Below are 13,351 nucleotides of genomic sequence, written 5' to 3' on the forward strand. Positions count from 1 at the left end.
TTCAGATGTAGGGCCATAGAAAATGGAACGGTTCGGTTAGGGCGTAGCTACTATACAATCCATTGATTGGTGGACAGGAAGAGCATTTTTTCTAAACCCCGCATGGCCCTGAAGGTCTGACTTGCAGTGGAAACGCTCACCAGAATGGGCTGGTCCATTCTAAACCTTCCAAACTGTACCGACCCGAACCGATCCGCTCAGTGGAAACGAGGCATAATATATGAGATAGACGCATTACATGCAAAGCAAGATAGTTCAAGCCGTGATTTGTCATAAGTGCGATGATTATGGCTTACAGCTCATGAAAACCCCAATTCCACAATCTCAGTAAATTAGAATATTGTGAAAAGGTGCAATATTCTAGGCTCACAGTGTCCCACTCTAATCAGCTAAGTAAGCCATGACATCTGCAAAGGGTTTCTGAGCCTTTAAATTGTCTCTCAGTCTGGTTCAGCAGGAATCACAATCATGGGGAAGACTGCTGACCTGACAGTTGTGCAGAAAACCATCATTGACACCCTCCATAAGGAGGGAAAGCCTCAAAAAGTAATATCAAAGCACATTAATAGAAAGTTATGTGGAAGGGAAAAGTGTGGAAGAAAAAGGTGCACAAGCAGCAGGGATGACCGCAGCCTGGAGAGGATTGTCAGGAAAAGGCCATTCAAAAGTGTTGGGACTTTCACAAGGAGTGGACCGAACAATGCAGAAGAGCTGAAGGCCGCTATTGAAGCATCCTGGTCTTCCATAACACCTCAGCAGTGCCACAGGCTGATAGCTTCTATGCCACGCCGCATTGAGGCAGTAATTGCTGCAAAAGGAGCCCAAACCAAGTACTGAGTCCATATGCATGCTTATTGTAACGGACCGTTTCACTTACAAGAGGATAAAACCCATTTAGGCGATAATCCCCTTTTCTAGAGACAGGCACAGCTACTGCAGAACACCAAACTCCCGATCTGGATACGAAATAACACTCCGAACTGGAACAGCTGAACAAGAAAAGCATACAATCCGCTTACACTCTTGGCAGTCAACTTACAATCCAATTCCCCCCAAGAACGAGACGACACTTCATTTTGAGGGTTAAGCAGGAACTCTAGACTGGGACACCCAGTCTGGCTTTTATTTCCAACTCACACATACAGGCCACACCCAGGGGGAGGCATAAAAGAACCAATGACATAGATGTTACCTCCAACACATCCCCTCCCCTTAGTGTGACACATAATCCCATTATGCATACAGAGTAAAATATACTTTTACACAACTTTCATAACTTTAAAACCATACATCACATTCACATAAAAATACATATCCACAATCAATCCATTCAGGGGAACAACATATTAAAAAATGGCATGAATCCGACCAGGGGTTTAAAAGTTACTAAAAGTATCTTTTGGGCCCTTGCTTGCAGCATGGCACAATCTGGCCCAAACAGAAGTAAAACATCCCCCACAATGCATCCCGGCTTCCTCCCTTCTGCCCTGGAGATAATTGGAGAAGTAATCCAATTATCTAGGACTAGAGTCAGACTCCATTAACCACATGGTTGCAAAAAGACAGTAAAAGACATAAAATTACATACTGATACATTTAACACATAAAACACACATTTCTACATATCCCCAGTTTAACTGAACACAAATACCTACATAATATTTAAGACAGTATTACTGTGATATGTTACAAAGTCTTAAAGGGACATTAGTCCCAAAATGTCCACCGCTGATTTTAAAGGGCCAGTAGCAGCAATATAAATTATACATGCCCAAATATAGTCTTTAAAGTGCAATATGTCCAGGGGCCATAGTCGCAGGGCAGGAGGCTAGCAGCCAGGCTTCTCCAGCCCACAGTGGCGAAGTTGGTTTCGCCACACTTATACTTTTCAGAGGTCTGATATTGTTCTATGTACATTCCTTGTTTTATTGATTGCATGTAATATTCTAATTTACTGAGATTGTGGATTTGGGGTTTTCATGAGCTGTAAGCCATAATCATCGCACTTATGACAAATCACGGCCTGAACTATCTTGCTTTGCATGTAATGCGTCTATCTCATATATTAGTTTCTCCTTTTACGTTGCATTACTGAAATAAATTAACTTTTGCACGATATTATAATTTTTCGAGTATCACCTGTAGTAACCTAGGTTAAAAAAAAAGTTACATTCAATGTTTCACCCATCTCTATATGCTGCCCTGAGAAAATCCAGTTTGAAGCAAAAAAAAAATAAAAAAAAAATCTTGGTTCAACAAGCTGCTCCCACACATACTAAAGGGACGCACACAGGCCCCTAAAGCACTTGATGTTGAATGAAGTGCTTGACATGTGAAGAGTGGGTCCACAGTTCACAAAAAGTGAAGACTTCAATATAAATTGACACTTTCATAAATTAACCTGGTTACACCCCCTGGATATCAATCAGACAACAGTCCCTGTTACTTTCTGGTTCGGTTAGCTCAGTGACGCTAAATTCAAGAGGCAGCAATTGCTCAGTGCATGTTCCTTGCAAAGACTTTTCATTGAGCTGCATTGGGAAGGCTGTCATTGGATTGGGAGGACTTGCAAAGGCATCAGAAAAGAGAACTGCATGTTTCACAAGCTGTTATTAGACCCCCAATGAAAAAATGCCTAATTAAATGCAAGTACGTTTTCATTGGGGGTATATTTACTAAACAGTAGATTTTCATTTGTGGGGGATTTGGGCATGACTAACTATGATATGCTTGAATATTCTATTTTTTTCAAAAGGGCATCCAGATCGTTTTTTTTATAAAAAACTATATATACAAATTCTACAGATTCCTATCAGTCTAACTTACTTTCTTTATTTTTATTCTTCTTGAATATGATGATATAGATATTGTCTGCTAAGCTCTCAGTATTTAATGCTTATGTGAATTTTATTTCTCACTACAGGTACAGAAGTTTGAAACAATTTGGAGTCGATATCTGTCAGTCTTGCTTTTTGACTGGTCAAGCTGGAAAAGGCAATAAGCTCCACTATCCAATCATGGAATATTACACGCCGGTGAGCAAACTGTGCAGTTCTACCTCATTGTCTCTGTATTCCCAGAGCTGGGATATGAACAATATGAGCTGTGTCACTTATCTCATTTACTTTGGCATCTGGTGTCATTATTCCTCTGTGTTTTCAGACAACCTCCGGGGAGAAGATGAGAGATTTTGCTACTACTCTTAAAAATAAATTCAGAACTCGTCAGTACTTCTGCCGGCACCCGCAGAGGGGCTACCTACCTGTACAATCTGTGCTGGAAGCTGAAGTGTCGGACACGTGAGTCACTGTTCATGTTAAATTTTTTTTAAAGCTAACTTAGATGCTCATGAAATATTGAGGTATTATTCATAATAATCAGCCTAATCCTCATCATTTACTATTTTTATATATATTTTGCAGACCAGTCTCTTCCCCAATGCTTCCGCACGCTGATACACATTCACGCATAGAGCACTTTGCAAGCAGGTCAGTATGTAAGAACTGGCTCTCTCATTGTAAAAATTGTAGATTATGCTAGCTTTAGTGTACCTATAATCTTAATTTTATTAATGACAGGAGGCGAGTATTTGCTTAAGTCTCTCTTTACTAGAACTCCACAGCAGCACAGAAAACAACCAATCAGAAAAAAGTTAGGTACTATAAAACTCCCCTCCCCATGCATCATTTCCTCTTTCAAGCTGCGACAAAACAGAATAAAAGGCAGAGAACATCATGGGGAAGAAACGAAGTCCTAGGTACGATGAATATAACGATGTCCACCATCCAAGTGTAACCGTCAATCTAGATAGTGTTGATGGACTGTAAACTGAAACGAGAGAAAAACAGAATCGAACAGGTTGATTATCCAATGAAATGTACTCTGAATAAACATGTAGGTACCCAAAGTAGCAACCAAATTAACCTAATATGTAAATATCCCAACCCTACTTATGGAAAAAAACAGACATAAGGAACAAGCGACAGGTAGCAGAGACAACAAACAGAGTTGTATACTTACCTGATAATCTAAACCGTAACATTAAACAAGGGAGGGACAAGAATGGGTGGGAAATACTCGCCTCCTGTCATTAATAAAATTAAGATTATAGGTACACTAAAGCTAGCATAATCTACAATTTTATAACATGACAGGAGGCTTCGTATTTGCTGTTTCAACGCTCAGTTCACCAATCCAACGCTGTTTGTGTCGCTGGTAATTATTCCAGGAAATCTCAGAGTAATCCTAATCGGACATTCCAAATACGATAAATGACAGCCGACGGGTCAAAGAAGATGTCAACCGACGAAGTATCTCAAATACGGAAAAAAGCACCCTCCGCCGGTAAATCCATTGTACGTGGTGTAGCAACCTGTTTCCTAGAAGTCGGTCCATGAGCTGGTAATCTGACCTATTAGCTACCTTCCTGTAGTAGTATAACTTCGAAATCCGATCTAGGACTTAGGGTCGCGAGAAGAAGACTGACACCAAGTCACAACTCATGATCCGTAAGGCGGTTCCTCCGATCGTGCCAGGGCCATTCGGCGATGCGGCCTTGCAGGGAGATCTCCAATCTCCAGGAACGCACCGAAGACCACCACCAAAATCGCAATAGTAACCGAGGAGGAACTTTCATACCTTCCTGTCCTACCCGGTGGGGTGTCTCAACCAAGCATAAATTCATAATGCAGGCGAGAGTGTGGCCAAACCAGCCGTATACTAAGTGATTCCAACATCCCAAACGGGCTTGGTAAACTTCGGACGTCGTAGAGAAAAGGCTCCAAAGGACGTCCATTCAGGGTTCCGAACTGAACTTGAGTGGAGGAACGGTGGTCGACTATTCTGGGGATAGGGAATCCCGGAAATCTTCAAAGGAATGGGAAGTGCAAACAGGAACGCAGATTCCCATCCAGAAATGCCCCCGTCCAAGAGTGAAAGATGTCTGTGTAGGAGTCGGGGTATACCAGGTACCACCATAAGGTCTCGTAGGTCTCCTCGACGATAGTTGAAAAGTAGGGAAGCGCGAATCCAACAAAAACGGCTCCTGTGAGGAATAACTAGAGTATAGACGGGGGTCCTCCATCTCCGAACCCTGATCACCAGGATTCTTATTCGAGAAGCCGGGGCAGTCCTGCCAACTTATCCCAAGATCTGATGGCCGTGAAGGTCAAGACAAACCGGGTTATCCGGTCTTACCATGTGGACATACGTACGATTTTTACCCTCAGAGCGGGTAATGGGCCCTCCTAATCCTGTTATCCGAGTTGGGCAGAGCCCGTTTGCTCCATGAAGGTCCCCGTATCTCCTGCCACTCAATTATGGGAGAAACTGCCTGAGCAGTTGTTCACAATGGACTGGATATCCAAAAACAGAAAGCAATCCTCTGTTTTTTTATGGTGCAGAATATTCCCAAAACCTGCACTCACATAATACCTGAGTTCCATCCGATAGCCGTACCATCTCCAGGAGTGTGTATAAATAAGAGGGAGTCACCCCTCGTTATACCTCTGTGAGAATATCCCTCCATTACAGTAGATAGACTAGAGGAATCCAGTCTAAATATGGATATCTCACATGACCAGGCAGTCCTCTATATCGAAATCAGGAGCACGGACGTCAGATCTACTGGAATGCAGGAGGGACGCCCCTCCATGTAGTCATCGACCTCTGGCACAGGTACAAGTCTGTGTGCTGAACAAATGGATGGCACCGTAGAGCGTCGAGTGTATGAGAGAGCCGCGCTCTCTACTAATGTGATCAAATAACGTGCCAACGTCCGGCTGATAGCCTGAGCGGGCCGCACCCGTAAATAACCAAACAGTAGAGTCTGCATCCGTGACCGTTCCTCTCTATGAAAATGTTTTCTCCAAACATGACCCCTGTATCCAGCTCAGTCTCTGGCTGAGGTTGAGGGAGGGCTGCGCCCTCCAATAACAAATCAGTGTCCGGTTCCGTATCTGAGAGGGTTCGCTCTCTGCTCCAGAAGATAAAATATTCTCGGATCGAAGAGATGGAGGGCCGCACCCTCCTGTGATCCAAGCTAGAGTCCCTAGAGACTCAGGGTGACCAACTATAGGGTACACCAAATACGAGTATCAGCATAAGGCTGAGGGAAATCTAAGGGAAAAACACTGGAAAAACTATCAACTGACCGTCCAGATCCCGTGCGCGCGCGCGGGGTCCAGGCGGACCGTTGGTAGTCTGGGGAAAGCTGGAGACGTTCTCCGCAATCCACGAGTACCCAGGAGGTCGGAGGAGGTCGAGTCCGGCCTCTCGACGACCCGAGCGAAAGGAAAAAGAAGTCACGAAAACAAAAAAGACAACAAAAACGTAGATACGAGAAAAAAAACGCAAATTCTATCTCAGCTAGAAGGCAAAAAGGCAGGCCAGAAGGCAAGACAAGTAAGCCCCACTGAACAGGGCCAGGAGCTAACCTCGCGCAGGGATAACTACCGATAGCTATCCGGATACCGGGAGGCAGATACGAAGTTAGTTGATAAAGACAAGGAAAAAACACTGCGTTCTCCTGTAGGTGTCTGAGTACCGGTCCTTGCCTGTGCAAAGTTCTCCTTGGAGATGTGCCGTCGCCGGATTGGCGCAATCCGCGGATGTGTGTCCGGGGTCTTCATAGGAAAAAACTTGCCCTTCAGGTCTGAGGTTTAGGGCCTTCACCCTACCTGTCATATCCAGATGGCCGTATATTGGTGTCCTCTTGGATAGTATGGCAATGGTGCCTGTCCGGACACCTGCCTATTTCCATGTCACTGGTGGGCACTGGTTTCTCCTCAGTGGTATTCTCCCAGGCCTGCGGCCAAAAGGGATAGAGCAGGCCCAGCGGGCCAACTAATGGACACAGAGTAGTTGGCCAAGGAAATAGGCACCGACATAGTAGGCCATAGAAATAGGCACCGACATAGGAGGCCAATAATTGGGGCACCGGCATAGCAGGCCGTACTTATGGGCACAGAGGCCGTACTTATGGGCACAGACCTAGCAGGTCGTTCTTATGGGCACAGACATAGCAGGCCGTTCTTATGGGCACAGACATAGCAGGCCATTCTTATGGGCACAGACATAGTAGGCCGTTCTTATGGGCACAGATATAGTAGGCCGTTCTTATGGGCACAGACATAGTAGGCCGTTCTTATGGGTATAGACATAGCAGGCCATTCTCATGGGCACAGACATAGCAGGCCGTTCTTGTGGGCACAGACATAGCAGGCCATTCTTGTGGGGCACAGACATAGCAGGCCATTCTTATGGGCACAGACATAGCAGGCCAATCTTATGGGCACAGACAAAGCAGGCCAATCTTATGGGCACAGACATAGCAGGCCAATCAATGGGGCACAGACATAGCAGGCCAATCTTATGGGCACAGACAAAGCAGGCCATTCTTATGGGCACAGACATAGCAGGCCAATCTTATGGGCACAGACAAAGCAGGCCAATCTTATGGGCACAGACATAGCAGGCCAATCAATGGGGCACAGACATAGCAGGCCAATCAATGGGCTGAGTGATACCAATATTATTAATAACATGCATTTATATACAGCGTCTTCCAATTCCGTAGCGCTTTACGGTGGGTATCGAATGAGTAACGAGGACCTCTGAGTTCGGGTAGAGGTCCCCAAAATTGTAGATCCTCAGGGCATCTTGTGACATAGGGCCCTTAGGCAATCAACCCTTTAGGCAGCGTAATGCTGTCTGAGTAACTTGAACCGGGACTGGCAGTCCCTAAATGCCCAGCAGGCAAACAGCGGTATCCCAGCTGTATTGGTATAAGCGGAAGTTGTCACAGTGATTACCATGTCCCTGAAAGTAAGATACATAGAGCGATACTCACCTTAAACTGTGAATTGGTATGCACAAACTCACACAGAACTGTTTGATGACTCAATCGTAAATATAGATACCATCATCATCATCTCTGAAAATATCGAATAGAATCAGTGTAGACTGGTATTCCAGATCCAGGTCTGTTAACACTATATGTATGCCATGGGCAGTGAGTTCATACCAGAGTAGTCTCCTCAGAGACCCCATAGCTGGACCCGAAAGGCTATATACTGCGAGGCACACTAATCCAAGCTCACAATACCTGTAACTCACAGGAAACCGCGATATACACTGTCAGCGAAACTACAATATCCTGAGATATACACAGCAGTCAAACTCACCGCAATATGTGATATACACTGTCCGTAAAAACACGCAGCAATCTGCGATATACACTGTCAGTAAAAAACACCCAGCAATCTGAGATATACACTGTCAGAAAACACCTAGTAATCTGACATACACTGACAGAAAAACCTATAATAATCTCACATACCCAGTCAGAAAAACACACAGTAGTCACATATATACTGTCAGAAAACACTTAATAATCTCATATACCCAGTCATAAAAACACACAGAAATCTCGTATACACAGTCAGAAAAACACCTAGCAACCTCATATACACAGTGAGAAAAACACATAATAATCTGATAAACATAATCAGAAAAACACACAGCTATCATATATACACTGTCAGAAAAACACATAGTAATCTGATATATATAGTCCGAAAAACACACAGATATCTCATATACACTGTCAGACAAACACATAGTAATCTGATATACACTGTCAGACAAACACATAGTAATCTCACATACACTGATAGAAAAACGCATAGTAATCTCATATACACTGTGAGAAAAACGCATAGCAATCTCATATACACTGTGAGACAAATACACAGCCAGAAAATAAGAACTGTCATAGAAAATCAGAAGTCTGACCTATAAAAAGCCCTAAAGCTCACAGCAAGCTGTGAGATCAACACTAAATAACTATAGTGATATATGTGGAATGTGGAAAGACTGCTGAGACCCGCCGGGGAATCTCAGCAGGGCAACAAACGCAGAGATCCGACCGTGGAAGGAGGAGGGGCCGTGAGCAGGCACCCCTTTCTCCAGCCGGTCGGATCCACGAGGCTGAGGGAAAACCCGGCCGCGGCGAGGCGGCCACGTGCGTGAGCAGACCCGGTCGCGGGGTGCTCGCGTCTGACCGCGAGGAACCCCGGGCGCCGGCAGTCTCACACCAGAGCTCGGGGAGTCAGAGGAGGCAGACAAACGGCTAGTCTCCTGACACCCCGAGCAGAGCGCCCGCATCCCCACAGGGGAGGGAAACTAGTAGAATGGCGCCAGGGAGTGGAGAGGAGGGCAAAACAAACAACAGGGATCCCCAGGGGCTCCCCCGATACCACAAACATCCCCAATGACACAGGGGAAACGAGCAAAAAAACATGCAGAAATCATGAAGCAGAAATAAAAGCAAAAACGGAAAATAATATAAAAACAATATGTATATCAATAAAATATGGATTCAAAATGATTATATGACCAAAAAATGTACATAACATAGGTATAACTAAATGCTATAACCTAAAAATATATATATGAAAATACAATATATATATAAGCAAAACAACATGACTAAAATAACAAATATACACCCTAAATAAATCATAATAAACCCAAAGCCACCAACTAATAATAGCAGGAGGCAGAGGTACTCTGACCTGTACTGGTGCGGAGCAGCAAAGAAAGAGGAAATGATGCATGGGGAGGGGAGTTTTATAGTACCTAACTTTTTTCTGATTGGTTGTTTTCTGTGCTGCTGTGGAGTTCTAGTAAAGAGAGACTTAAGCAAATACGAAGCCTCCTGTCATGTTATAAAATTACAGTCTGCATGCAATAGATGTAATACTATACACTGAATCCTGGTGACAAGCAAGAGGCTTTAACATTTTTATATATAATATATATTTGCTATACTTATAAATGTATGGTTATAAGGCATTAAACCATCAGATTTTCACAGTACTGAGTCTATAAAGCTTTGAGTTTGCTGTGTTTTCAGCTGAGAGGGAGCTGTGGCTGTATACAGAAATATATCAGTGGTTAGAGTATTGTTTTCTTCTACTTAAGAACTAATATATTTTACTCTTATTGTTTCTGGACAGGTAGCAAGACTAAGAGTATAGAGCAGGGATCAGCAACCTGTGGCACATGTGCCATGCATGGCACTTGAGGTGCCTTTGCACAGCAGTCAAGGCTGCTGAAGACAAACAGGCTCTGGCCTATTAGGAATCCCAGTGGACTTCAGATATCTGCTAGTGCAAACTGAGCAGTGACTGTAGGTGGTGAGGGACAATCCTCAATTTACACATTGCATCTCTTCCTCCCAGCATTTGAACTGGAATCCACACTGGAGTAGAGAATCCTGCAGCAGCTATAGCAGCTCCTGCACACAACTTTTTTCCTGGCCAGCCTGGTCCCCACTGAACCTCAGGGAAGGCAGCCACACTGCTAGATATACACAGACCTGCAGAAAAAGCCTCCCCCCTCACAGGTCCTTGAGGTGCATGCTGACAGGTGACCGGCTCTGTGGAGTCCTGACTTGCATCCCAGCCCTATCACTGGGCAGGGCCGGCGCTACCATAAGGTGGCCCAGGCGGCCGCCTTAGGGCGCACTGGCCGTGGGGGCGCAATGTCAGGCTGTCCGGCTGGAGGGAAGCGCACTGCGCTCCACTTCACCCGGCTACTTTATTAAGCCGAGCGCAAGCGCCTCCGTTCAGCCCAGCCGCTTACCACCCGCCCAGCTTACTGCCGCCCGAGGAGCCTCCTTCACTGGTGTCTGCCGCAGGCTGTGTGGAGGGGGCGGGGATATGAATGACCTCATATCCCTGCTCCCTGTGTACCACACAGCGCGGCTGGCGCCCAGTGATAGGGCTGGGATGCAAGTCAGGACTCCACAGAGCCGGTCACCTGTCAGCATGCACCTCAAGGACCTGTATGTACAGTAGTCATTGTGACTGTCTGTGTGTGTATGTATTGTATGTATGTCTCTGTGTGCATTTGTGTATGTATTGTATGTATGTCTCTGTGCATGTATGTCTGTATGTCTCTGTGTGCATGTATGTATGTCTGTATGTCTCTGTGTGCATGTATGTATGTATGTATGTCTCTGTGTGCCTGTATGTATGTATGTCTCTGTGTGCATGTATTGTATGTGTCTCTGTGTGCATTTGTCTATGTATTGTATGTGTGTTTCTGTGTGCATGTATGTATGTATTGTATGTATGTCTCAGTGTGCCTGTATATATGAATGTCTCTGTGTGCATGTATGTATGGATGTCTCTGTGTGCATGTATGTATGTATTGTATGGATGTCTCTGTGTGCATGTCTGTCTTTGTATGTATGTCTCTGTACACATGTATGTATGTATGCCTCTGTACGCATGTATGTGTATGTGTCTGTCTGTATGTATGTATGTATCTGCATGCCTTTACGTCTTTGTATGTATGTTTCTGTATGCCTGTATGCCTCTGTATGCCTGCATGTCTCTGTACCTCTGTGTGTGTGTATGTCTCTGTATGTGTGCATGTCTCTGCCTGTATGTCTCTGTGTGACTGTCTGTATGTCTCTGTGTGACTGTTTCTGTATGTCTGTATCTCTCTGTCTGTATGTCTCTGTATGATTATGTCTGTATCTCTCTGTCTGTATGTCTCTGTATGATTATGTCTGTGTTTGTATGACAGTGTACCTGTATGACATTGTTTGATTGTGTGCCTGAAAAACAATGTCTGTGTTCCTCTATGATCGTGTAAGACACACAAAGGGATCTGGAGGGGAGGGACACACAAAATGGACTAAAGGGAGAAATAGCCACATAGAGGGACTGTGGTGGAGGAAAAAACTAAGAAAGGGGCTGGGGATAAGAGACACAAAAAGGGGATAGGTGTAAGTAAGAGACAAACAGAGGAGGCACTAAAGAGGGATAATACATTCAAAAGAGGGAATATGAAACAGTAAAGAGGGTAAGAAAGTAAGAAATTCAAAAGGGGGGGCGGTTACAAGACACACAGGTGAAGATGCACTTTTTTTGGCGGGTTGGGGGAAAAAAATCCTTGCACCGGCCCTGGCACTGGGCGCCAGCCGCAGTGTGGTACACAGGGAGCAGGGATATGATGTCATTCATATCCCCGCCCCCTCCACACAGCCTGCGGCAGACACCAGTGAAGGAGGCTCCTCTGGCGGCAGTAAGCTGGGCGGGTGGTAAGCGGCTGGGCTGAACGGAGGCGCTTGCACTCGGCTTAATAAAGTAGCCGGCTGGAGTGGAGCGCAGTGCGCTTCCCTCCAGCCGGACAGCCTGACATTGCGCCCCCACGGCCAGTGCGCCCTAAGGCGGCCGCCTTATGGTAGCGCCGGCCCTGCCCAGTGATAGGGCTGGGATGCAAGTCAGGACTCCACAGAGCCGGTCACCTGTCAGCATGCACCTCAAGGACCTGTATGTACAGTAGGTATGTCATTGTGACTGTCTGTGTGTGTGTATGTATTGTATGTATGTCTCTGTGTGCATTTGTGTATGTATTGTATGTATGTCTCTGTGTGCATGTATGTATGTATTTCTCTGTGTGCCTGTATGTATGTATGTCTCTGTGTGCATGTATTGTATGTGTCTCTGTGTGCATTTGTCTATGTATTGTATGTGTGTCTCTGTGTGCATGTATGTCTCTGTGCATGTGTGCATGTATGTATGTATGTCTCAGTGTGCCTGTATATATGTAAGTCTCTGTGTGCATGTATGTATGGATGTCTCTGTGTGCATGTATGTATGTATTGTATGGATGTCTCTGTGTGCATGTCTGTCTTTGCATGTATGTCTCTGTACACATGTATGTATGTATGCCTCTGTACGCATGTATGTGTATGTGTCTGTCTGTATGTATGTATGTATCTGCATGCCTTTACGTCTTTGTATGTATGTTTCTGTATGCCTGTATGCCTCTGTATGCCTGCATGTCTCTGTACCTCTGTGTGTGTATGTCTCTGCATGTGTGCATGTCTCTGCCTGTATGTCTCCGTGTGACTGTCTGTATGTCTCTGTGTGACTGTTTCTGTATGTCTGTATCTCTCTGTCTGTATGTCTCTGTATGATTATGTCTGTGTTTGCATGACAGTGTACCTGTATGACATTGTTTGATTGTGTGCCTGAAAAACAATGTCTGTGTTCCTCTATGATCGTGTAAGACACACAAAGGGATCTGGAGGGGAGGGACACATAAAATGGACTAAAGGGAGAAATAGCCACACAGAGGGACTGTGGTGGAGGAAAAAAATAAGAAAGGGGCTGGGGGTAAGAGACACAAAAAGGGGATGGGTGTAAGTAAGAGACAAACAGAGGAGGCACTAAAGGGATAATACATTCAAAAGAGGGAATATGAAACAGTAAAGAGGGTAAGAAAGTAAGAAATTCAAAAGGGGGGGGGGCGGTTACAAGACACACAGGTG

General features: G+C 44.9%; 1 protein-coding gene across 1 annotated transcript in view; it reads left to right on the plus strand.

Moving 5' to 3' along the window:
* DRP2 (dystrophin related protein 2) overlaps window positions 1-13,351 on the plus strand; it is an 85,703-nt gene that overhangs the window by 65,120 nt on the left and 7,232 nt on the right. Inside the window, exons 16-18 of the mRNA XM_063432210.1 lie at window positions 2,924-3,035; window positions 3,163-3,299; window positions 3,423-3,488. Of these exons, the coding sequence (XP_063288280.1) occupies window positions 2,924-3,035; window positions 3,163-3,299; window positions 3,423-3,488 (315 nt within the window). The remainder of the gene's footprint in view (window positions 1-2,923; window positions 3,036-3,162; window positions 3,300-3,422; window positions 3,489-13,351) is intronic.

The sequence above is a fragment of the Pelobates fuscus genome, chromosome 9 (genome assembly GCF_036172605.1).
Source record: "Pelobates fuscus isolate aPelFus1 chromosome 9, aPelFus1.pri, whole genome shotgun sequence".
NCBI lineage: Eukaryota > Metazoa > Chordata > Amphibia > Anura > Pelobatidae > Pelobates > Pelobates fuscus.